Source organism: Hirundo rustica, chromosome 24 (genome assembly GCF_015227805.2).
Source record: "Hirundo rustica isolate bHirRus1 chromosome 24, bHirRus1.pri.v3, whole genome shotgun sequence".
NCBI classification, from domain to species: domain Eukaryota; kingdom Metazoa; phylum Chordata; class Aves; order Passeriformes; family Hirundinidae; genus Hirundo; species Hirundo rustica.
In genome coordinates this window covers 1,390,715-1,416,168 of record NC_053473.1, presented here as the reverse complement: position 1 = coordinate 1,416,168, position 25,454 = coordinate 1,390,715, and the positions used below count along the sequence as shown (strand labels likewise).

The window sequence follows — 25,454 nt, the reverse complement described above, 5'->3', positions numbered from 1 at the left end:
GCACACCCTCCTTGCTCTGCACCAGTAGGAACTGTCCCCTCCCCGTGCAAGGAGAGTAGAGAGGGTACCAAAGGAGATGGGTAAGAATAGCCACAGCGTTTCACCGAAGCTTTTGGCCCAAAAACCAGGGGGAAATCACCTTCACCCTCTGCCCCAGCCTCAACTTACTGCAGCTGGATCTCCAGCAAGTGCCATCATCTGGAGGAAGGATCCTGTTCATATCCCAGGAGGGATCAGCTCTGACCTGATGGAGACCTGTGAGGCCACAAGGCCACATTTCCTCATGTGAGGCAGCACAGCCAGATCAGGATTTTGTTCAGTTTCTAGGTTTCTTTGGCTCTGCCTGCTTAGCCAGGCACTGAATGATGCTGGTGGGGTCGTGCTTTCTCCTTTGGCTTGGTACAACAACATCTCAGGAAGGTTTTGCATCATCTCAGGAATCACACCCGTGGTTCCTGAGATCCCCAACTATGTTTGCAGTCAAAGACATCCTCAGGAAATGAGTCATGAGCCAGATTTATACAAGTTTGCAGCCTTAGGGCAGCAGCAGGCTTGCCTCTCATCAGTCTTTATACAAGCAAGCTGAAAAAGAAAACAAGTTTGTTCCAGGAAAGCAACAGGAGTGAATTCTTGATCACGGAAATTGGAAACAAGAGTAAAACATAAAAATAAAATAAGACAAATTGTAACTTAGGAGATTACAGGCTTTTGGTTCCAGATGTCCCTGTAGGGAAGATCTCTCATCTTTAGACATCTGGACCAATTCAATGGATGATTTGCTATGAAAGTGCAGCCCTTGGACTGGCCCAGGCTGTTGGGTCCCAAAGCTCTGTTTATGCTTGCAAGTGATCAGACTGCAAACCCTCAGAGCAGAGCCTGTTCTTTGTGCCTACCCCCCACCATCTGGTGGAGTTTAACTGGGCCACACCACCTTGCTCCTTGCTCCTCTTCCCCAGTGAACTTCCCTGACATCAATTGCGTTGCTTTCAGGGTTTGGAGGGAGAGTGTGTGGGCCAATGTTTGTGCATGTTTACATCTCTCTTGCCTTTGAAATGCCTTGGTCCCCACAGACCCAGTGGTTGTTCTCTGCCTGTCTCTTGGCACATCTGACCATAGATGACATATCTGACCATAGATGACACAGTTCAAGCTGCGTTTCTGGCCTCACACCACGCTGTAAATTCTCTGCAAGGATCCTGCACAGGGACTGCAGAGCCACTGCAGGGGCAGAGGGTCATGGCCTTCCTGGGATGCCACCCATGCTGAACCCAGCACACACAGGCAGGGCAGCCTTTGGCATCCACCTGGCATCGTCCTGCTGCTTTCATCCCGAGCTCCTGCTCAGGGCACAGATTTCATTAATCATGGTGCATCCTGAGGTGGAAGGGTGATGATCCCACCAGGATCATCGAGTCTAGCTCCTGGCTCTGCACAGAACACCCCAACAATCCCACCCTGTGCCTGAGGGAGCTGTCCAAACGCTCCTGGAGCTCTGGGAGATTTGTCTTTCTTCTCAAGTAGAAATAGGTGAAACTGCCCTGAGCAGAGCTGAAGTCCCTTGGTACCACAGCACCTTCGTCCTGGCGTGTGCCCAACACAGCATGAGTGATTGAGCTTGCCCTCTGTAGATTCTGGGCTGCACCTGGCCACCCTCACTCTGGAGGAACCAAAAACAACTCCTGAGGCTGGTTCTCCCCCATCACTGTCTAAGCTACAGCCCTGTCAAGCCCAATGGACTGACACAGGGACCATGGAAAAGCGACTGATGCTAAGGCTCTTTCTCCATCTTGGGTGACAGCCTCCAGAGTCAAGCATAAACCTTTTGCTTGCTTTTCCCTCCTTCCTCCTCTCCACCATGGAAAATTGGTGGTGAGTGGGTTGGAGGGAAAAAAAAATATATTAGGAGCAATCTATTGGCGGAAAGATGGAAACCGAGTTTGGAAAGTCAGCAGAGAAACCACATACAAAACTTCACCCTGGGGCAAATTTCCCTTGAACAACCACAAATCCAGTCTCTGCTGGTGGGGGAAAAAGCTCGGTTTAAACATTGCTCCTTACCCAGCCTGTTTCAGCTTCAATAAATTCTCATTAAGCTGTGCCAGTGTGGGTTTTCCTCTTTCTCTCAAGCCACTCTACTCTAGATGCTGACATGACACTGGGCCATGAACCAGTGGGAAGAGGAGTTTGCTGCAAACTGCTTTCCAGTGACAGCCCTTGAAAGAACAAGGACCAGAGGTTTTCAAAGTCTGTAACGTCCTGAACCAAATCCCTGCCAATGCCACAACCCCTTCCCTAACCCTGGGAGAAAGCCAGGAAAGGCTAAATGGGGAGCAGGCAATGGGCAGTGGGGCTGCTGTGCCAGGAGGGAGGAGAGAAACCAGCTGGTCAAAACCTCCCTGGGCTCTGGGGCACATCTGCAGCTTCTGCGAGCTCTGGCAGAAATATCTCTGTGCTGTGCCCACAGAGAGCAGGGCTGTGCATGGCAGAGGTGGCACGGGAGGGTTTCACAGCTGACTTGAGGCTGGAGAGGACAATCCCACCCCAGGTGTATGAGCAGCTCCATCAGCCCACAGGCTGTGCTGCAGGGAGCTGGGCTGGGCCAGTGGGTAAATCATGGGGCAACCCTGGCCTTGCACTGACACACCCAGAGCCAGCATCGGGTGCAGGCTGGAGATCCCACTCACTGGGCTTACCAAAAGTGGAGCTGTGCAGGACAAAGTGAGGTCACCTCGCTCTCCAGCAGTTCCTGCCTTCCAAGGGAGGGCTCAGGGGCTCTGGTTTCTGACGTTCTGACATTCCTGTCCCGTCCTTTCCCTGCAGAGAGCTGTCACACAACCAAATCGAAGAGCTGCCCAGTTTCCATCGGTGCCAGCAGCTGGAGGAGCTGTGAGTATGGAGATGTCCTTGTCTGTGCTGTGCTCTGGGGACAAAGGGCTGCTTTGAGGAGAGGGACATTCCCCACACACAGAGCTCCCTAAGCACTGGGAAGGTTGGGCATTGTAACTCACTGTCTGGAGTGCAAATGGACCAGGGCTCCACTCTGCCCCTGTGCACACACAGAACAAAAACACATTCCCTGTGCAGAGGAGCTTAATTCAGTCAGGTCCTTTCAGAGGTCCCAGCCACTTCAAACAGAGGTAGGATGTGACAGCACTGAATTCACTTCACTAACTCCAGTCCCCCAATGAGCTAATAAAGAATGGGCTTTATGTGCACCATAAATGTCTTCTGCTTCAGGGAGGGGCCCCATGCCACGGGCACAAAGCAGCTCTTATCCACCCTGCCCAGGGCCAGCCCCTCCTCAGAGAAGGGGGATTCTTTCCTCAGGTGTAGCTCTTGAGCTGGGTCTCCTCCAGGCCCTGGGAGGCATCACTGTTGTTCTGAGACAAAGTTAATCACATTCAGCTCAAAGTGTCTGGAGACCTGGCCCTACCCTTCAAATGGAGCACAAGTTCTTGGCCTTTTCGAGAAAAACTGTTTTAAAAAAATTAAGATAGACTCCATGATTTTTTACAGAATTCTGCTTCCTGGAAGAACAGATGAATGGGAGCAGCATCCCCATTTAAAAAACCCACAGGAGAGGTTGTCCCTGCTATCTGTAGCACCCCAGCCTGGATAGCGAGAGCAGCTCATCCAGCCTTAGCAAAGTGGACCTTGGAACACTGTGAAACTACATGGAAACAAGAGTGCACAGCCCCTGCTGCTTTTTATGGCAGCCGTGAGAGTACCCCCAGGAAAACGTTTGGAAAAAAATAGAAAGCACACCAAAAAAAAGACAAATGTTCAGAATTTCAAACCTATAGTTCCACATATTCTACCTAAATTCCTTCTTACAATTTTTTATAAGATGCCAAATTCAGACTTAACATTAATATAAAATCACATGAAATCCCAGTTTCTAGCTACTGAAGTAAAATAGAATATACCTACATATCTTAAATTTTTTTTTTTTTTCAGGGACCAAAATTAGTATTTGGTCCCTTCACCCCAAAGTTATTGTCCTGTAAGCCCCACCCCAGCAAGCATGAGCATTCCCGATGGTTTGGCACAAGTCTGGTGATGCCTGGTGGTACAGCCTGGCACACAAACAGCTCAGGTGTGCCCTCGCTCTGCTGTATCTGCCGGTGTGCAGACCTTTACCTGCACCACACTCGTGATCCCTCACAGCTAAACACCCCTAAATTATTTTTCTCAACCTTGCTCCAATACCCCTTCTGCCCAAACTCCACCTCTCCCTATCAGTGAGACCCCCAAATTTGTGCCCAGATCTTCCAGTGGCCCCCACGTGGAATCTTGGCTAGAGGTAGGAGCAATGCCAGCCTGGTTACGTGGGCACCCAGGGAGCAGCTCAAGTGCCCACCTTTGGAACTGGAGCATGTGGCCAAATACCAGCTGAGACATTACAGCCAGCACCAGGGTCCCTGTGTGAGATGAGTCAAGATCATTTTCCAGTCTAAAGGCAGATTAATGACCTAAAAAATGCCAGGGAGCTGCCCGAGGTGGAGCACCAGGCAGTGGCTGTCTGCCCTTGCAGAAGGTCACAGATGGGGGGACACTGCTTCTGCAGGTCTGGGAATTCATGCTGGGCATTCTGCAGGAATCTTAATAAGTATTCACCACTGTTTCACACTAGGGAAAACAAACTGAGGAACTGAACCTTTCCCACAAGGAGCACGGTTGGAGCAGGTGTCTCTTGAGGATGTGGGGAGTGTGTAGGTCAGTCAGCAGAGTCTGTGAACCCTCACCCTGCTCTTTCCCCTTCCCCAGGGGATGAAGGAGCTGGAAAGGAGATGTGGAGGGCTGAGGCACTTCATGTGCAGATATGGACAGTGGGTTCTACAAGACATCAAGATTTTTCTTCATGAAGCTCTGAGATACCTTCAGCCCTCAAAGCTTCATCCTCACCAAGGCAAAGGGCAGCACCACAGGGTCCTTGCTGAAGGGTCACACAGAGCTGGTTGCTGACCACTGGCTCCAAGCTCTCAGCTTTTCCTCTGGAAAGCAGTTTGGAGGCTTAGGACAGAGCAGGGTGGGAAATCAGTGTGGATTTGGGCTTAACAGGGCACCTTTGGCCACTGCACATCAACAGTTCTCTACTGAGTCGTGATGGCATCAAAGGCAGAGGCTGTCTGAGCCCTGGAGCTGTAGGAGAAAATGGCTTTGACATGTTTTGCTGCTCATCTTGAAGTAAGAGCAGGTCTCCCATCACAGCAACTTCCTCAGCAGCAGTCTGCTGCACTGGGACAAAGATTTCCATAACATGGGAACACTGCCTTCAGCTCTCTTCTCAAACCAGTTTCTGTTTTTCCAGTGGTCTCCAGCACAACAAGATCCACGAGATTAGAGCAGACACCTTTGTGCAGCTGGTGGCCCTGCGCTCCATGCAAGTATTGTCTGCCAGGGGACCGGCTGGGGTCATGCTGGGGCGGGGGCTGAGCCCAGCTGGGCTGCGGGGAGCTCCCAGCCTGTCTCTGTCCCTGCTGGGAGGCTTTTCTGTCCAGTCCCTCTTCCATTCCACCTTAGAAAAGAAGAGGGCACAAACCATCCTTTTGGCTTCCCCTGTGCCTGCAGACCCCCCTGCTTACCTGCCCCTCGTGCCCACACCCCCCAGGCTCTCACCACACGCTGCAGCTCTGCCAAGGCAGAGCCCACATCACAGACAGGGCTCCTGAATGCCAGCAGGAACTGGGGCAGGGATTTTCCCTGGTGTACCCGAGCTCCAGCAGCCCCTGTCCTACACAGACTGCTCCTGGGCCACGCACTCCTGCAACACCCCTGTAGAGCATCCCGTTTGGTTTGAAAGTTCCTCCCCACAACTCAAAAGTGTCCCAAGCATGCACTCCCCACACACACGGAGTGACCTCCTAAGTGCTTGGCACCTTGGAGAGCTGGCAAGGCCCTGAAGGGCACCATTGGCTCTGTGACACCTGGGGAGAGCCCTGGCAGTCTTTATTTGCTGTTCTGTTAGGAAGTGAACTAAATCACACCAAATCTTTTCCCATGGTGCAGCGATGTGAGCGCCATTGAATAGCCCAGCATTGCTGGGATGCTGTGAGTGTCACTGCAGGTGACACTGCAGGTGACACTGCAGCCACTCAGGGAAACATGAGCATGCTGCCCCAGCCCAGTCACACACACACAGCTGAGCAAGCTCTGGCATGAGCTTTGGCTGTGTTTTCCCAGTGGAAAAGATTCATCCCACCCAATGTCACACAGATCTGAGCAGGGATCTTGGCTCCCTTAGAGCTGGAGAGATGAAGGCTGTCCTGCAGTCAGCCTTAGGGCAAGAAATGTGTCCCAGTTTGCTGGTTTCCTCTACACTGGTGACAGAGGGAGTGGAGCCCTCTCACTTGGATGGAGGCAGAGCTTATTGAGGGGACTCAGTGAATCCAAAACACCTGCACATGGCAGGAGACATTCCAAAATCACCTCCTCCAGACCCCTGACCCTTTGTGCCCTTGCTGCACCCAGCACTGTGACTGCACTGGGGATGCTCTGGCACTAAGGTATGACCCGTTTGGCATGTTGGCAAAATAATTCCCAAATTTACAGCAATTAAGCCAGAAAAGAACATTTTCCATTGGGCCTTTCCCATTGGTGTCAGCAGAGGAGCTCCTGCAAGGCAAACTCTTGTGCCTTCTGTTAGAAAGCACCCATATGCAGACCCAGACTTGTCTGTGGGGAGCTGCAAATGGGACAGAAATTGCTGCTGACCAAGGGACCACAGATCCCACCTGTGCTCCCACCAGGGCCCTTGGCCAGGCCAGTGTCAGCAGCTCCCCTGCTCTGCCCTGCTCTGCTCTCTTCTTACTGCTGTGTCCTTGCCTTGCAGAGACCTGAGCTGGAATCACATCCAGTTTATTCACCCAGAAGCCTTTGTGACCCTGCACTCCCTCACCAAGCTGTAAGTTGCAAGGATATTTCACAGTGGACCATGGATAGGAGGTATCTGAGGACCTCAGACTGACTCCCTGGGCTACCAGAACACCTGGGATTTAGAAGACTGGTGTGCTGTGTCTCAGCACTGATGTGGACAGAACAAATCCCAATGTTTCCTATTAACACTATTAATAAATGGATGATGAAGTGCAGGAGGGGCCATCTTCAAGATGCTCTCACCCTGAACAATTAAACCTCCATTTCCTGATGCCTTAGATGCCTTTAAGGAAGATCAGCACAATGAGCTGTTTCTGCAAGGGTCACTCAGACCATCTGTGCAGGCTCTGGAGGGTCCCCAGTTCTCAGCCCCCTCTCTAAGAGTCTCGGGTATTTTATGGGCTGGGATCTGCAATCATTCCTGACCTACAGTGGAGGAAGAGATGTGTGGGGCACGTGTGTGCACATCGAGGGAGACACCACCCAGAGCCTTCAGCATGGCCACTAACCCCAGTCCCACATTTTCCCAGGGACTGCAGTGTTTATCTTTGGCCCCAAAGCAGCGCCCAGCCCCATTTCAGCCTCACATCAAGGGAGCATTGGAGGCAGTGCCCTCTGCTTGGCTGAGATAGCACTGGCAGCAGAGCCCTGACCGTGGTCTCCCTCTCTGCTTTCCCCCCACCAGGGACTTGACGGACAACCAGCTGGTGACGCTGCCCCTGGATGGTTTGGCTGGACTGACCCATCTGAAGCTCCAAGGCAACCCAGCTCTCTCTGAGCCCTTCACCAAGGAGAGCTTCCCCAAAATGAGGTATTTGGAGAGTTGGCTCTTCCACTCCTGGCGTTCAGCACAGCCTGTGCTTGCTCACAGCACTCAGCCTCCTGCTCTCCTTGCCTGTCTCGTGTTTTCTCCACGCTTCCAGGCCCATGGGCAGAGGAAGATCCATCTGCTGCTAACACATCTCCTCTTTAATATGTTCCACAGAAGAGCAGTGCTGTGCTCCCAGGCCACCCCCACCCCAAACACACACACAAGTGGAAAGCGTGGAGCAGGCCCAGCTCAGGGCTCCTCTCAATGGAAAACATTCCCAGAAGCAGTCCCACCTAATGACATCCAGGTTTTCTTCCATAAACTCTGCTTGTGTGGCCATGTCTTGTCTGTTATGGATTAATGAGGAGCCTGAAGGGGTCAAACTGATCGAGAAGAGGCTGCAAAAGGCTCAGAGCAGAGTTCTGTGCTGCAGGCTCAGACTTTCCTGACCCTCCTTGGCTCCTGGGTCTCAGTATGGCACCTGCCCTCGAGCTGAGATACCCGTGGTCCAGAGAGCACAAATTCCTCTCAGATGGAGTCATCTCTTGCTTGGGTGTCCCAGGGAGTTCCCTTCAAGCCAAGAATGCATGAGCTGATGCTCCCACTCATCCAGGATGGCTTCCCAAAGCTGGAGCTTCTCCAGTTTACACACAGGGCTGGGGTCACAGGTCACTGCACAAACATGGGGCTGAGGACAATTGTGGAGCTCTCCCTTCAGGCTGCCTCAGCAGTGGTGCCTGCAGAGCTCTCTATTCTGACTGTTTTAACTCATAGCTGGGATCTGCTGCATGACTGGTTTCCAAATGGCAGGGGATTCCAGAAGCTTTTGGAGTTTTCTAGACTCAAGATCATAGAACAATAGAATGGTGTGGGTCAGAAAGAAACATTAAAGCTCATCCAGTCCCATCCCTGCCACAGGCAGGGACACCTTCCACTGTCCCAGGTTGCTCCAAGCCCCGTCCAGCCTGGCCTTGGGCACTGCCAGGGGTCCAGGGGCAGCCACAGCTGCTCTGGGCACCCTGTGCCAGGGTCTCAGCATCCTCACAGGGAAGAATTCCCTCCCAATACCCCATCAAACCCTGCCCTTTCCAGCAGCAAATGAGGATTCCTTGTCCTGTCCCTCCAGTCCCTTGTCCAAAGTTCCTCTCCAGCTTTCTTCACAGAACCCCAGAATCAGAGAATCAATACTGTTGGAAAAGACCTCGAGATCATTGAGTCCAACCAGTCCCCACCTCGTCACCCAACCCAGAGCACTGAGTGCCACATCCAGTCATTCCTTGGACACTTCCAGGGATGGGGACTCTACCACCTCCCTGGGCAGCCCCTTCCAATGTCTAACAAGCCCTTCCTTGAAGGAATTCCTCCTGTTTCCAACATGGGTCTCCCCTGGAGGGAGTTTGAGGCCATTTCCTCTCTCCTGCTGCTAAGTGCCTGGGAGAAGAGACCAAGCCACACCTTGTTACAACCATCAGCTGTAGGGAGTGAGAAGATCCCTGCTGATGAGGGAGAGCTTCCTTTTCTCCAGGCTGAGCCCCCTCAGCCACTATCCATATGATTTACTCTCCAGACCCTTCCCCAGCTCCATTTCCCTTTTTTGCACTGACTCCAGCCCCTCAATGTCTTCCTTGAAGTGAAGGGTCCAGAACTGGACACAGGACTCAAGCTGCACCCTCACAAGTGCCAAGATCCTCTAGGCACTGGATGGGGCTCTAAGGTCTCCCCAGAGCCTTCTCTTCTCCAGGTGAGCACCCCCAGCTCTCCCAGCAGGGCTCAGAGCAGAGGGGCTCCTGCCCTCAGAGCAGCTCCGTGGGCTCCTCCAGACCCGCCCCAACGGGCAGCCCCTTGTGCAGGGTGGGTCAAGTTCAGCACTTCCAGGGTGTTTCTCATCTAAATTAATCCCACTGGCATCTCTTGAGCTGGTTTGGATCTGTACCAGAGAAACTGAGCCTGCAGCAGTGGGTCAGTGAACCATTCCAGGCAATGGACCCATTAAAATTCCCTAAATTTTGGGGTACTGCCATTAAGTAGCCTTACTCTTGGGGCATGTGTGGAGTCATCTGGGAGCAGTTCTTTGCCTTGCTGGGAGGATCTGCACCTCCCTACCACCTTTCAATAATAGGATCTAATTTGGAGCTTATAACAGGAAACGAGCTTGTATACAGAGTTCCCAGACCCTCCCGGGTCTCAGCCAGAAATGTTTGGGAACATAAAACAAAAGCATATTTTTAGAATATAGAGTTTTACCATATTTACTGATCTTGTCAGAGGGCCTTAATTGTCTGGAAAACCTGGGGTTCCTTTGCCTTCATCAGCAGTCTCCCTGACTTCCAGCAAAGCCAAAAATGCAGCTGCTGACAGACAGCCTGGTATCGCGTCCAGATGATGCTCAGCTGCCGTTGAATTAACCTTGTAATACAGGCGGCAATTACCAACTAACCATTCAACTTTCAAGTAGAAATCAGACATATTTAAATAACTTGCTTCACTTGGGAGACCTGAGAATTCCCTGCCTGAGCTGGGACTCCTGGAACTGGAGTTTGAAAGTGCCCTCAACAACAAGCAAGGGGAGCCGTGCTCTAGGGAAGCTTCTCCCCTTGAAGGAAAGAAAGGATGCCGGGAAAAACATGGTCTTGGGGTAAAAACTGAAGACAGCACATTGGAGAGAGGGGCTAGTTTACTCTCAGGAGAACAGCAGAAGGTTTTAGGAGTGTGGTGGTTTAGGAATGGTATTCTCCAATTCAGTACTCCTGCTAAAACCATGCACCACTCACTCCTCCCCAGCTGAGGCACAAAAGGCCAAGGTCATGGGTTGAGATAAGAACAATTTACTGGAAACAGCAATGAGATAAGACACAAACTGTAACAGCAACAATATTAATGACAAAAAGTATAAGAAAAGAAAGTTATTTACATGGAAACCCCCCAACAACAAATGAATACCAGATGGCTCCCCCATCACGTTTTCTCCTTTCCCCCCAGCCCCCAGCAATGAGTAGGATGGCACAGAATAACCTCTGGGTCCTGGCCATGCTCCCTCACACCTACTGCAAAAATTAACCCTGTTCTGGCTGGAACCAGGACAAGGAACTCTCTGGGAACTTTAGAGCAGTTTCCAAACCTGGTGTTTGACAGTATTCTATTGACTGACAGTGTCTTAAGCACCAAAAGTGTGGAGACAGCATGGGCGGCCCTGGGTCCACACCCTGTCCTACATGGAGTCCTTCCCCAGAACAAAGGCCCTCTCCACTGTCACCATCACCACACAGAGCAGCTTTTGTCATGTCAGCAGCACAGGTACCGAAACTGGAACAATACAGAGAACATCAGCATGGATTCTGCGCAGGGACACCACAGAAATTCGTTGAGGATTCCATTTTTTTTTTGACTCTGAGGTTAGCTCAGCTGGTTAGAGTACGGTGCTAACAGCACCAGCACTGTGGCTGTGATCCCTGTAGGGGCCATTCACTTCTGAGCTGGACATGATGATCCTTGTGGGTCCCTTCCAACTGAGAATATTTTGTGACTCTGTATAGGTGAGCTTCATCTTTGAAGAGCTGAAGCTAAAAGTGCAAAGCAGTGGAGAGTCAGGTCATGGAGGGGACACACCTTAAAGTTCTGCTTTTCTCTGTGCAGAGTCCTGGAGGTGCCGTACGCCTACCAGTGCTGTGCCTACGGGAGCTGCAGCAGCTTCTTCAGGGTGTCCAGCCAGTGGAAGGCAGAAGACATGAGCCCTGAGGAGGAGGATCCCCACAAGAGGACCTTGGAATTGTTCCCAGGTCACACTGATAACCACTGTGAGTAAACAGGGCTGGATGGAGATCGGCCCCTGGGCAGGGCTGTGAGCTTGGGTGCAATCCTGCATTTGCAGGGGTGGTGCCACTGTCAGAGGTGACACCTGCCTCAGGGACGGCAGCCTGAGCCTTCTTCAACACAGGCGGCCCTTTGCTTTGGATGGGCTTCATTTGGTGACCCTGTGTGGAAGAAGGAGTAAATCTGGCACATCCAAACCTTCACTGAAGCAGCTGGCAGCCCTCCACAAGGTGGACATGTTTGTCACTTTGGCCTTGCTGGCTATGGAGGGAGAGTGCTCAAGGCACTGGAGGGTGGAGGGACAGCTGGGCTTGGTCATTAGACTTGTGTGCAACGTAGAGCCTGGGGCAGGAGCTCAGGCTTTGTTCTTACATCATCTAGAGGAAGGACCCCGGGATTAATCTGAGTAAGAAAACGAACTCAAAGATCTGGAATATCCCGCTGACTGGAGGCAGAGAGACCCTTGTGTACGCTACTTTTGTGCACACCCCTGGTGTTCCAGCAAAGGTCAGGGTTAGGTGTGACAACAGGACATGTCTGGGGAGCACAGCAGAGGGACTGGCCAAGGCAGGGAGGAAGGAGCTCCATGGTCAAAGAGCACTTTCTGTGCAAGAGTCAGTTTATTCTGTGCCCCAAAGTGCAGCTCTGCACAGACTGCATGAGCCCAGTTCCAGGAGGTGAGCAGAGAGCTCAAGGCACCCCGGCACTCTCAGCCCCACAGCACAGCACAAGGCTGGTGTGATGCCTCTGCAAGACAAGCTCAGAATAACATAAAGAAAAACATGAACCCCTTTGTTTCCTCTGTAACTGCTGGAGAGTACAAACAGCATTTCAGGACACAGCCTGGATGCTGCTTCTATTTATATATTTGTGTAAATACAGCGCACTTCCGAGGTCTGAGACATCCTGTAGGCAAATCCACGTGGTAGACGGAGAGACGGCTGTGCCCCTGTAGAGCCCCTGACTCAGGAGCACTGAGCATCCAGCCACAGCCAGGGCTCTGCTGTGTCCTCCACATCCTGAGCAGGCAGGATCAGGAGGCAGACACAGACCCAGAGCCGTTGGACGCTGTGTTATGGGCAGGATGACCAAGACACTTCATGACACAGCAGCAAGTGACCAACAAAGCCCTGTGCTCCTGCTCCTGTGCTGGTCCTTCACAGCCTAAGAACAAGCTTTGGACATGCAGGAGTCCAGCCAGAGGGTAGCAAATGGGATTCCTACTGGCATGATGTGGCTCCAGGAAGCATGGTAGACTTGGTGGTAACCCTGGCCAGACAGTACAGAGGAGTGACGTTACAGTCAGTGCTGCAGGGGTTTATTCTGAGCCAGGTCACTTTTTCCATCATTAATGCAGCCCATACTGCAGCAGTCCTAGTGCAGATAGTTGTGGGCTTTGCCCGGCAAATTATAACATTTGTGGAAAGATCTTGGTGACAAGGGGCCACAGACTTGCTTTGGCTCAGTACCAAAGCCTTTGATGTCCCAAAGGGTGCTCTCACCTTGCCCTGTCAGCAAACCAAAACCTACCACAGGCTCTCAGGCCTCCAGGCCAGTCTCAGCCTCATGGATGGTGTTCATGAGATGCTGGCACCGAGGGGAATGTTGACTGATGCTAAGACATGCCAAATTACGCTACTTGCAGCTCATAAAGGCTCCCATTTTCAGATGTTAAAGCATTGGATCTGTTTCGAAATATCAAAGCACAGAGGTGTAAATGTGAAATGCACAGGAACATCATCCCTTATGACGTGCAGCTTTTGCAGATGACTCTCCAGACCTGCAGCAACAGGGTCTGCTCTTAATGACAAGGGGTTTGTGATATTGCTGTTTTACTTAATTAATCATTGCTTTATTTCTGTTCCCTGTGATTCCTTTTCTGATGGCCACGGGTGGTATTTAGCTGGGTTATATGAACCTTGTAACACTTTCTAATTAAAGAGGAAGAAAGCTCCCAAACATTTTTTTCATGCAAGAGGGAAAGTGGTCTGCTGAAGAGAAAATGCCTCAGGGCTGTGTTGCATCAGGGTCCAGCCAGGCTTGTCAGAGCACTCAGATTCTGCCAGAGAACTAGTGAGAGGGACAGGGAACGCTTCCACACAGCTCTGTCCTCCCAGCCTTGTGCACTGCTTCCAGTCCTCCCCAAAGGAGTCCACAGAACCTCAGGCTGGGTAGTGAAAGGCAGCTTGTCCCAGGTAGCCGTGCAGAGACAAGAGATGGCTCCCAGTGCCCAGCCCTGCCCTGGCTGTGGCTCCTGCAGCCTCCCCTGCTCCCACATCCAGCACCCATCCTGCAGCCGAGCCCAGCACCCGAGGGACCACCTGACTCCAGACACAGAGCATACGTGGTGCCATGGACCCCAGGGCCAGATCAGCTCCTCCCCAGCCTTCCAGGGCCCTGGGTGCCTGGGAACCACCACCCACCACCCAAGTATGTCCATCTGCATCTGAGTAACACCTGAGGCCCAAAGTAACGCAGTCAGTGCATGTCTCATCATTTTGCCACCTTGTCAAAACAGATACTTAAGGTCTCACTTCCAGCATTTTCTATGTTTAGGATATCATAGAATTCTTGAATGGTTTGGGAAGTACCTTGAAGCTCTTCTCATTGCCCTCCTGTCATGGGCAGAGACACCTTGCACTAACCCAGGTTGCTCCAAGCCTGGCCTTGAGCACTTCCAGGGATGGGGCAGCCACAGCTTCTCTCCAGCTCTCTTGGAGCCCCTTTAGACACTGGAAGGGTCTCTAAATCCTGGGGCCTTCTCCAGGCTGGGCAATCCCAGTTGTCTCAGCCTCTTTGGATTACAACTGGCAGTGTTTAGCAGACACCTCCTGCCCCAAGTCTGTCCCCTGTGCTGAGCAGGAACCCAAAGATGGCTCAGGGGTGTCACCAGGACAGCCCCCAGCAGTGCCCAGCACCTCCCAACAGCGGCTGCAGAGGAGGACAGGAAAAGTGCCCTGGGGCACTTCCATCAGCATCCCAGCACCTCCCTCTGGGAACTCTGAGGATAGGAAGGGATGTATCCACTTACAGACATGTGTTTGCCATGATGGAACAAAGCTATGGGAAGTGAGAAGGGAGCACACGAGTACAGTTGTCCTGGGCAGTGGGACACTGCTTCCCCAAGCCCAGCACCTCCAGCAGCTTCTAAAGTTATTCACGAACTTCTGCAATCACCTGGCAAACGCTGCAGGGTTCTTAGAGGTACACTTCTGCTTCTGTCATTCAAGAAAGCTACTCGAGACCCAAAACAGGACCTGCCCAGGCCCCCTGCAGCCCCCTGTGCCCTCATCCAAGGAGAGGACAGGTCCCTGAAAACCCCAGGGAGAGCCCTGGCTGAGACAGACAGCACCAAGGGAACGAGCAGACAGCACCAAAGGGGAAAAGCATTCAGCCCAGTGTTTTCTGTTCTGTCCCTTCCCCAGCAATTCTGCCCCTGTTCCTCCCACAGGCAGCTCCTTTCTCATGGAAAGGGCACTACTGGAAAAGTGGGTTTTCCCCATAGACCTCAGAAAGTGGAGGCACCTCAGCAAAATTCAAATAAATACCAGCTTTTTCAAAACCAATGCAGCCCGCCTCGCTAGGACACAACAGCCATTTTCCTTTCTCCACAGCTCCCAGGCTGGAGAGAGACTGGTTTCTAGCAGAGAGAGGTACATTTTCCACTTTGAATCCCACTGTGCTGACTAAGGATTGCTTTGTAATTCCCAGCAGGCTCAGTAGTCCAGGCGAAACAAAAAATCATCCTTCACTTCGTGAAAATGTTTAACCTGGGCTTAAAACTAGGCTTGAGGAGAAAATGGATGGCACAGGTTACACTTTCCCAAGGGCTGGGTCTCAGCAGAGCACAGAAAGAACAAACCCATGTCTGTTTTATTCGAGTATCGTGACTGCACATCACAGCCTCCGCACTGTGGCTGGAAAAGACACTGGAGATTTATAAGACTATAAAATACAAAGATGAAATATTTTTCCATCCCACTGTGAGCGTTTCCTTGCCAGGCTCCAAAGCAGCAGTAATATTTCAATTCTTACACAGACAGATTTTTTAAATGACCTTTTTCTCCAAAGCTCCCTGAAGCTGAGAAAGCCATGAAGCTTGTCAGGAGGCACTAAAGATAGCACGTTATTTGTCATCATCCTTTAATCAAATAATCCCAGTCACATTTTCAAACACAGGCAGGGAGCATGGCCCATGAGAGGCACCACTTCTAAACAGATTAGACATGTAAATCCCACTCAGGTCAGCTGTGGAAATTTGCCTTCCTGGCCGGTGTCTAAGCTGCCAGGTGCACACCTGGGCTCCAGCATCAGTCCATTCATCCTAGAGAGAGTTCATCCCGCAGCCACAGATCCAGCTCTCTGGCTACCAGGCTCTAGCAAGAACAAAACCACATCCTTTCCCTTTCCCCCCGCTGGCAGAAAACCCTCCCAAGATCTCTCCTGGGAGCTGAAGGCTGTGCTGGTGCCATGGATGGGAACAGGGCAGCAGGACAGCAGCTGTTCTCACTGTGTCCCAGTGCTGTCAGCCAGCAGGACTTTGGGACCAGGAACAAGGAACAAAGCAGAAAAGCACATCATGGGTTAGACTGAAAGGATGCTATTCACCCTGGTGATGACCTACTCTGAAAACACAGCTGAGGGCTCGGCCCCATTCTCTTCCAGCAGCTTCTTCTTCAGCCAAGGGGGTCTCTGTCTGACCCTCAGCCTGGCTCAGGGTGCAGCTGCCAGCATGACAGATGCTGGTGCAGGGCAGGGCTCTGGCTGCACAAACTCCACGGATGCAGAATCTGCAGCCACAGGCAATCAGTCTGCCCTCAGCAAACCCTGGGAATATCCACGATTTAAAAGAGGGTGCCAGTGTCAGAAGATTTTACAGGACATAAAATAAAGCAATAAATGTTGCGTTCCCTTGTCTGTTTGCTGCTGAACTGTTTGGTGGCGGTGGCTGCTGACGAAAAATTTGTGCTGCAAGAAGAGGCTGATGGCTCCCTCTGAACAAAGCACCAAAATCTCTGCTGATGAACAAACATTGGACAAGGCCTGCCCAGAAAGCTCCCGTGGAGAAGATGCATTTGAAGGCTTTGTGTTCTGTAACCACACAGGCTGGAGTATTTCTTTACTTTTAATAAAGAGTGCTGGGGGGAGGGAACCGCAGTCACACAGCTCTGGGATCTGGGACTCTTACACTTCAAATGTTGTGAGTAACCTAAAAACAGAGGGGTTGGCTACGCTGCAACCCACCAACGTTTACAAGATCTTCTCCCTCTACAGCAGCGACTGCAGGGGACAAAGTGTACACCAGCAGCTACTTTGAACTTGCAGGCTAGGAACTGGCTGGGAAGGTCTGTGTGGAAAAGCTCCTGGCCCAGTGAGCTCTGATGGTTCTGTTTGTTCTTATCTGAACCATTTCTTGTTCTTTCCTCCCCAGATGACCTAGATGCAGATGATCTTCATTTGGACCTTGAGGAATCGAAGCTGCACCCCACTATTCAGTGCACACCGAGCCCCGGTGAGCAGCCAGGAAAAACCCTTTGAACAGAGTTGGGATCCTTTGAGCTTCCCTAAATCCCCAGGATTGTTGGTTTTCTCATCTTCTTCGTGTTAGAGCTGGGATTAATAACACGGGAGTCATGGTTTCATGTTCGGACTCATTGTTTATTAATTTTTATCTATATTACGGCCTCACAAATCGTGAGCTCTAATTAGCAAGTTAGAAAATTGAGGTAAAATGGGGCACCTTTCTATCTCTATGAGGTCTTTTCAAGGACAATCCTTGTGACAATCCAATTGTGAAATTCCACCTAAATTATTTTTACTTTAAACCCAATAACTAACTACTTGAAGTCTGCAATGTGGACTTTATTAACCAATTACAGAAAACTCCCCAAACCCATGAAGAAGAAGGAAGAAGAAGGTAAAGAAGGACATAGACAACGCCTAAAATCTCCCACCTTGCCCCATTTATCACTACATACTAAAATCTTAAAATCTAAGTTTCCAGAATTCCAACACAGGATTCCCACGACCTTTCAGATCAGAAGCCTGATGGGTTGGGCTTTGTGCTGGCTTGAAAGCAAAACCAGCAAGAGAGTCCAAGTCAGAAAAAAACAATTTAATAGGAGGGGGAAACAAGGTAAAATAAAATCAAACCAATGCAATAGTACAAAAGACCACTGACAGAGTCAGAATACAACCTGGCACCGTGGTGGTGGTAGCAGTCCAGATGAAGTGCTCTTGTTGAAGCAGTGCTCCCGCAGAAAGGTCTGGTAGCTCTTGTCCTCTGGGAATCCAGTGGGTAAGGCTGCCTGTGCTGTCCCAAATCCCAGAGTCTATCCAGGTGGGAATGCTTGGCTCCTCCCCCTGGGCGGAGCATCTCACAATGGGCTGATGTAATTTTATCAGCCTTGCAATGGGTCCTTGATTGCCCATTAAACAGAGATAGCTCCTGGAGGGAGTTATCTGTGAGTCATGCAGGAAGGCATTGATGGGCCATGAACAGAAGATAGTCTGGAGGCAGGGGGCACGGGAAACACTGCCCAACCTGGCTTCAACAGCTCATGGAGATGGTGATAGAATACAACTTTGGGCACATCTTACATTGTAACCTAGGACAGGCTTAGGCCAAATGGGGGACAGGTGAGGAGTTTCCTGCTCCTCGCTGGATGTAGCTGCCCTCCTAGGAGGGGAGGCCCAGGTCAGGATAAGCCTGATCAGGAACCTCAGATACCACCAGCTCCTCCATCCACCGACCAGCTGCCCTCAGATCTGGCTCTCCTGTTCCCTTGCATGACTTATGCTTGGCTTTGTCTCAGCCAGCCTGGAATATTGCGAGGCCTTGTCCTTGATGTCCTGATCATACCTATGTGTGACAAGTGATTGGCGTTTTTCACACTATGGCACTGCAAACTGCAGCGATACTTCTCTGTTCCCTGAGGAAAAGGGAGCAGGGTGGCACTGGACTGCACATGCTGGTTGGGACTCAAGGAAGTTTCCTTCTGATTTTGTCCCTGTCCACAGCTCAGTGGGGTCCTACACAAGCACACCTGGAGGCTGGAGGGGTCTGGTTCCAGCCAGCCTGCTGTGGGACACTGGCAGGGACAGAGTTTTTGCCAGTTGTTCCACTGAGTTTGTTGCAAAAGGAATAAGCTTTCAGCTGAGGGCATGTCCTGCTGCTGGCACCCTGAGCTTCACCTCCATTGAGATGAAAAAGATTTCTCCATTTCCTCTAATTTTTTTTGCTCTCTGCCACCTAAAACTTCTACCACCCTGATTTTGTTTTTGCTGAGCCACTCACTGAAATGTCCCAAACTCTCCCAGAGTCAATTTTATGCCATTGCCCACTCTCTCTTTCCCCACTTTCTTCTTTTTTCTTTGGCAAAGAGCTTCCAGACCAGCCCTCTTTTTACCCCTCCATGACCTTCCCTTACTCACTTTCCCATCCACCCACTTCTGTTCTTTCCTTCTCCTGATACCCTTCTAAGTTCTGCCTGCCCAGACCCCTCTGTCCCTTCCCTGCCACACCGGCTCCCTCTCCTCTCCCTCATGCCTGGACACTTCACCTCGTGGTGCTCATCCCCTCTGTGCAGAGGCCCTTCATGCAGAAACAGACAATTCTTGGCCAAGGTCTGGAGTGTACAGAGAGAGGCTGGCAATGCAAGAGCAGGATGCAGCATCCTGGCAGATCACACCACCATCTCCCAGGGGGAACATGAGAAAGAGCAAGTAATGGTAGAGGGACCCAAATGCCAGGCTGACACCAGGAGTGTTGATCAGCCTGGAGCCACAGCCTTTTTACATTTTGGGAGCACTGACCAGTTTGTTGTTTCTTACAGTTCATTTTGACCTCTCCCTGCACCTTTTTTCTACCCTAGTCAAGATGTGAGAGGATGCCAGAGGCACTCCAGTGTGGGGTCAGGAGCAGAGGGGAGAGCCAAGAGGCAGCTGCAGAAAAGGGTGGACAATGTCATCTTTTTCTTGCCAGCCCTCAGCACTCACTCGTGGCTGCTGGGGCCACGAGAGGGCTGGGACTTGGCCACCACTCTGAGCAGCACCGCTGGAGAGAAGCAGCGTCTGCTGGGTGTAACTTTGGGGTTTGTCTTCCAGGTCCCTTCAAGCCCTGTGATCACCTGTTTGAGAGCTGGATCATCCGCCTGGGAGTCTGGGTCATCGTTCTGGTCTCGGTGCTCTGCAATGGGCTGGTCATCCTGGCTGTCTTTGCCTCCCCCAGCTACCTGTCCCCGGTGAAGTTCCTCGTGGGCTCCATCGCTGGGGCCAACATGCTGACGGGCATCTCCTGCAGCATGCTGGCCCTCGTGGACACCCTCACCTACGGCCACTTTGCCCGATACGGTGCCAGATGGGAGACGGGTGCGGGCTGCAGGGTGACAGGGTTCTTGTCCGTGCTGGCCTCCCAGGCTGCCATCTTCCTGCTGACCCTGGCTGCCGTGCAGTGCAGCCTCTCGGCCTCCTGCGTGCGAGGCTACGGAAAGTCCCCATCCCTAGGCAAGGTCAAGGCTGCTGCCGGTTGCTGCCTGTTGCTGTCCTGTGTGGCTGCCGTTCTGCCTCTCTTCTCCATTGGGGAATACGGAGCATCCCCTCTCTGCCTCCCATACCCCATCCCAGAGGGGAAACCCAGCACACTGGGCTTCACTGTGGCCTTGGTGATGACAAACGTGCTCTGCTTCCTGACTATCACCGGCACCTACATCCGACTCTACTGCAACCTGCTGAAGGGGGAGTTCAGCGCTGTCTGGGACTGCGCCATGGTCAAGCATGTGGCCTGGCTGATCTTCACCAACTGCCTCCTCTACTGCCCAGTGGCCTTCCTCACCTTCTCCTCTACCCTCAATCTCTTCCTTATCACCCCAGAGGTCATCAAATCCATCTTCCTTGTGGTCCTGCCCCTGCCCGCCTGCCTCAACCCCTTGCTCTACCTGCTCTTCAATCCCCACTTCAGAGATGACTTCCGCCTGCTGAGGCAGAAGGGGCAGGACAAGGGCGGCCTCCCCCAGTCCTGCAGGGCTGAGGACACGGAGAAAAGCTCCTATGACTCCACCCAGGCTCTGGTGAACTTCTCCGACATCGACCACATGTGTGACGCACCTGATTCCCTGGCAGCGCGCCCCATCCTTGACAGCTACAGCTTCCCCTCCATGACGCTCATCCCCTGCCAGCAGAGGGTGGGCACCAGGGGGAAGGAGAGGGGCTGTTCTGAGCATTGTCCCTGCTTCGCTGACAGCGAGGCGCTGATAACTTCAGAGAGCCGAGATCTGTCTGGCAGCAGCCTCCGGATAACCTTCCTCCCCTCCCCACCCACGCCACCCTACACATCTCACTTATAAACCTCCTCGAAGCAGCCGTGGGAACGGCCCCACAGCACACGCCGAGGGCCAACACCAGTGCCAGGGGCCAGCAAGATGACACAAACTGCTCCCTGAAAAGCACCAGTACAACCTGTCTACCCTCATCCCCATCATACCTGCCTGGGCAACCACTGGCACCACTCTGCCAGCTGCCGCTGGCCTAGAAGGGCTCTGACTGAGGTCCAGATGCTCAGGGCTGGCCATGGGAGGAGACAATCCCTGCGTGAGTCTCACTTCTGCTAGGAACTGCTTGGGAGAGAGCCCCACTGGCTCAGGAAGTGGGTCAGAGAAACCCTCCTCCTGCTCACCCTGCAGCATCACCAGCCAGGAGGAGCCTGCAGCGAAGCCAAGATTGTCTTCTCAAGGCAGAGGCCTCTGGGCCAAAGCCACTACCCTGTGGCAATCCCTGGAAATGTCCAACTGCGATGACGTGGCCACGCACAGGAACCCCAGGCCTTGTCCTCTAGGGCGCTCTGCAGGTCCCACACACCCATGGAAATGGGCTGGTGCCTGTCTTATTCCACCAAAAGCAGCATATCCGTGTGTACACCTGAGTTTTGGACCCCTTCTGCTTTGGGAATCCCCTCTCATTCACTGTTCATTCATTCAACCTCATGGGTTGGACACAACCCTCACTTCCAGCCAAGACCAGGGGCTGGGTATGCTCAGTTTTTCAATCTGACCCACAGTGTCTCACAAGAGGTCTCTGAAACCCACAGCAGCCAAACCCAAACAGTTCCCAGAAAAACCCATATGCTCTGCCGGAGGTCACCCCATAGCACCAAGCCAAGGCACCCAAGGGCACACTGGGCCCCCTCGACATTTACTACTACCCCCCTTCAAACAACACAACACTCCTGGGGCACCTCTGTCTGTAGTCACCTGGCTCCTGGTCAGACATGCTGAAAATGGGGTCTGGCTGCTGCCTCATTGTCCCCAAACCTCACTCCTGGAAGAGGCTCTAGGTCCTGGGTACATGTCCCACACACAGTGTGGCCATTTCGGGGACTGCATGTGCTTTCTCCTATTTTAAGGCAGCTGGTGTAGAAGGAAAAAACAGAACTCAGCATTGTGGGATGGTGGCATCAGGAGGACACAGGCTACTGGGAACAGCCTCAAATCCACTCCCTGCAGCTCAGGGATCTCCCAAATCCATTGACTCCATCACAAACCCTCCCAGTGCCACCCAGTGCAGCAGGGAGCCCTGCGCTCAGAGCTCAGGCCCCGGGCAAAGCTTTGGTTCTGCTGATGTTACTGCAGCTGTTTGTCACTCATTTTCATGAGATAATAAATGAGCCCCATTGCTGACCAGTGGCTGGTTTCTTTTTCATGTGAGGAGCACCTTGGTGATTCTCTCGGCAGCTGCTGTGCCTTGGGTGTTGTCTGCATTGCCTGAGTGAGAGCTGGGAAGTTGTGTCCATGTGAGCTGACACCACGCTCCCCACCCCTGTTCTCAGGAGGGAAGAGCCAAATCACCCACCTTTATGCAGCAGAACTGTAGCACCAGCTGCCTCTCCAGGCCTCATGGACCAGACTCCTGTGGGCTGTACCCTGTGGTCTGCTGCTCAGGGGGTTGAGTTCATGAACAGGACAGAGTTTGTGGGATAAAAGTGTAAGGACATCATATAACAGGGTCTCCCATGCAAAGCCAGGCTCACCAGTCAGAACCTGGCTCTGCTTCCCTCCTCTGCACTTGAGGCCTGTGGTCTTATCTCAAGATGAAGATCTTGAGAGATAGCAAGAAATCAGAGGAGCAGGATCCAAGAATTAGAGAAGAGAGAGGGACACCCAAATTTAGTGACAAAGTCCAAAGCTCTGCTACAATCTTCAGGTGGGACCTGTGGAAGACATGGCCTGTTGTGAGACTTGAATCCTGATACAGACTTCTGATGTCCTACGCATACTCAAAATCCGTTTCATGTTTGGCTCATTAAAAACAGAGCCATTTTCTTCCATGTCCTTAGGACAGCTCACGTGCACAGGACTGGGAAAGATTCATCCTAGGTCAATTTCCAGAAACAAAATGCTCCTTTGGAAGTGGGATTAACCTCCTGGAGCTAGTTCAGAGGAGGGCTACGAAGTTGATTATAGAGATGAAGCATGGGGAAGGTTGAGACAATAGAGATTGTTCAGCATGGAGAAAAGAAGCTCCAGGGTGACCTAACTGGGGCCTTCCAGTACCTGAAGGGAACCTGCAAGAAAGATGGAGAGAGACTGTTTACAAGTGCCTGGAGTGACAGAACAATGGGGAATAGCTTCAAACTGGCAGGGAGTAGGTTTGATTAAATATTGGTGAAGAAATTCTTGGCTGTGAGGGTAGTGAGGCCTTGGGACAGGTTGCACAGAGAAGCTGTGGCTGCCCCATCCCTGGAAGTGTCCAAGGCCAGGTTGGACATGGCTTGGAGCAACCTGGGATAGTGGAAGGTGTCCCTGTCCATAGTAGGAATGGGGCTGGACGAGCTCTAAGGTCACTTCCCACCCAGGACAGTTCTAGCATAAACTCAAATTCCCCCAGCACATACCCTTACTCCATAAGGAAATCTCTCATTGGAAGACACCCTAAAATAAACCCCACTGACACAATGAGCATCATCACCAGTCACAGACAAACTGCAACACTCTCTTGCCTGAAATCCCCTGCCCTGCTGCTGGGAGTATCCTCAAGCAGTCACTGAGGTACCCAAACGCACACAGGGCAGAAGCTGTCCCCAACAGAGGGACATGTGAGTTCTCCAAGGGCACTGGGCCATCAGGGGACAGCCCTTCATCATGATGGCAGCAGGAGCTGAGCAGTGCTGTGGACAAGAGCAGCACAATGCTGCATGGCCGGTGTAGCAGGAATGGAGTCCCCAGCAGGTGCGTAGGGTTCCCAAACTGTCAGATGCTGTGCACAGCTCTTGTACATCCCAGGCTGCCATGACTGGAGAGACTGCGGGGTGAAGCAACAGCTTCTTTTTGGGATTACACAAGTTACAGCCCTCGTCCAAAGGGCCTCTGTACAGTTTCAGCCTAGTAAGTGTCTCAGGTGGTGGCCACTGTGGGGTAAAGCAATGGCAAACAATTACAGACCCCTGATGGTGCAGAACTCAGAGGAACAGGGGGTCTGAGCCAAGGCTGGCAGGTGTCTAAAGAGGAGGGAGAGCATCTGAGAGAGCCCAGCCCAGGAAGAGCCTGAGATAACGACAGGGTTGGCATAAGTGAAAGCACTGCCCTTCCCATGAACAATTTCCCCAGGAAGCTGTGGAAACGTCCACTGTGGGTTCTGTGTAAAAGCTCTCTTGGGCTGTGTGGGCTCCTTGATCAATGGAGGACCTCCCACACCCTCTTCTCCCCGATGAAGCAATGGCCAGCAGCCCTGCAGGTCCTGTCTGTGCCAGAGTCCAGACCAGGCCAGCCAAACTGCGACCCACAGCACCTCACTCCATCTCTCAGGGCCTCCGCAGCAGACACTGCCCATGGATGTGCTGACAATTGCTTCCAGCTCACCCAGAATCCCCAATGCACCCTGTCTTCTGTCTCACTGATGTCTCCAGGCACCAGCCTGGAGGGTGTCCCCAGTGAGGCTGCAGGGAACCTCTGGGAAGGAGGGACTGAGAGAGCACCAGATCACCCCTGAGCCTGTTGAGTTCAGATGTAAAGCACAGGAGCTTTTCCTCACTGTTCAGTGGGGAACCTTTCCCCATCAAGGGTCCCTTGGCTCTTAGCAGGGAAGCTCAGTTGCCTCTGAATGCCAGTGCCCATCTCCTGGCAACCCAAGAATTGTCGGCCTCAGAGAGAACAAAGCTACTTGGAGCACTGCATAACGCACCAGGCAGGATCCTCTTATCCAGCACCCATGGGGCACAGAGCCCTTCCACACATTGTTGCTGCACAGGCCAGTCAGGAGAATCTGGTCATGGAGCAGAGATCTGCTCCCCAGGCCACAACAGCCCCTCAGAGCCCATTTGCAGCAATCACAGCCAGAAGCCCCCTCTGAGCTCTGTTTCCTGCAGGGTTGCTAAGGGGAAAGGAGGCAGCAAAAACACAGAGCAGGTTCTGTACTGACTGAAGAGGTGCCTGAGAAACAGTGAAAGTTTACGGATCTGCAGACGTGCAGGAAACAGAAACCAGCACCTTTCTATTGCTGCTGCAAGCCATGAAACCAGAGTATGAGCTCTCTGGAAAATCTCATTGAAGTGCCTTTCACCACATCTCGAACCGTGTACACATCTTTCCACCCTACCAAGCACTAAGTTCAACAATTATTTTAAAAATTTAAAAAGTGAAAGCAATCCTACACCGCTCCATCTCCCTTCTTAGCAGCTGGTTTGGCCCTCACTGGTGCTATTCTGCAGCTCAGCCCTCAGCCAGCTGCGGGGTGTGACCCTGCTGCTTCCTCAGGCAGCACATCCTGCCCAGATTAGCCAGTCCCACGCACAAGCAGGAGCCAGCTTAGACTGTGTCACCCACTTCTGGTCACCAACACGGGTGTGAAATGACCTCAGCAAGGCCACAACAGAGGGGAGTTCTTGCTCCCCATCCTCCACCAGCAAGAGCTCATGAGGCTGCTCTTTTGCCTCCTCTCTGTTCCAGTCAGGTGAGACCTTACCTGC

The 25,454-nt window shown here is 52.2% G+C and overlaps 1 protein-coding gene and 1 non-coding gene across 2 annotated transcripts in view; both read left to right on the top strand.

Moving 5' to 3' along the window:
* The window catches only part of LGR6 (leucine rich repeat containing G protein-coupled receptor 6), a 150,064-nt gene extending 128,016 nt beyond the window's left edge, over positions 1 to 22,048 (top strand). The window contains exons 12-18 of the mRNA XM_040085532.2: positions 2,821 to 2,886; positions 5,312 to 5,383; positions 6,833 to 6,904; positions 7,562 to 7,687; positions 11,321 to 11,481; positions 16,929 to 17,009; positions 19,604 to 22,048. Of these exons, the coding sequence (XP_039941466.1) occupies positions 2,821 to 2,886; positions 5,312 to 5,383; positions 6,833 to 6,904; positions 7,562 to 7,687; positions 11,321 to 11,481; positions 16,929 to 17,009; positions 19,604 to 20,841 (1,816 nt within the window). The 3' untranslated portion in view covers positions 20,842 to 22,048. The remainder of the gene's footprint in view (positions 1 to 2,820; positions 2,887 to 5,311; positions 5,384 to 6,832; positions 6,905 to 7,561; positions 7,688 to 11,320; positions 11,482 to 16,928; positions 17,010 to 19,603) is intronic.
* LOC120762986 (U6 spliceosomal RNA) lies at positions 10,964 to 11,068 on the top strand. The gene has a single exon (XR_005704002.1). It is a non-coding gene; the product is annotated as a U6 spliceosomal RNA (small nuclear RNA).
* Positions 22,049 to 25,454: the final 3,406 nt, after the last annotated feature.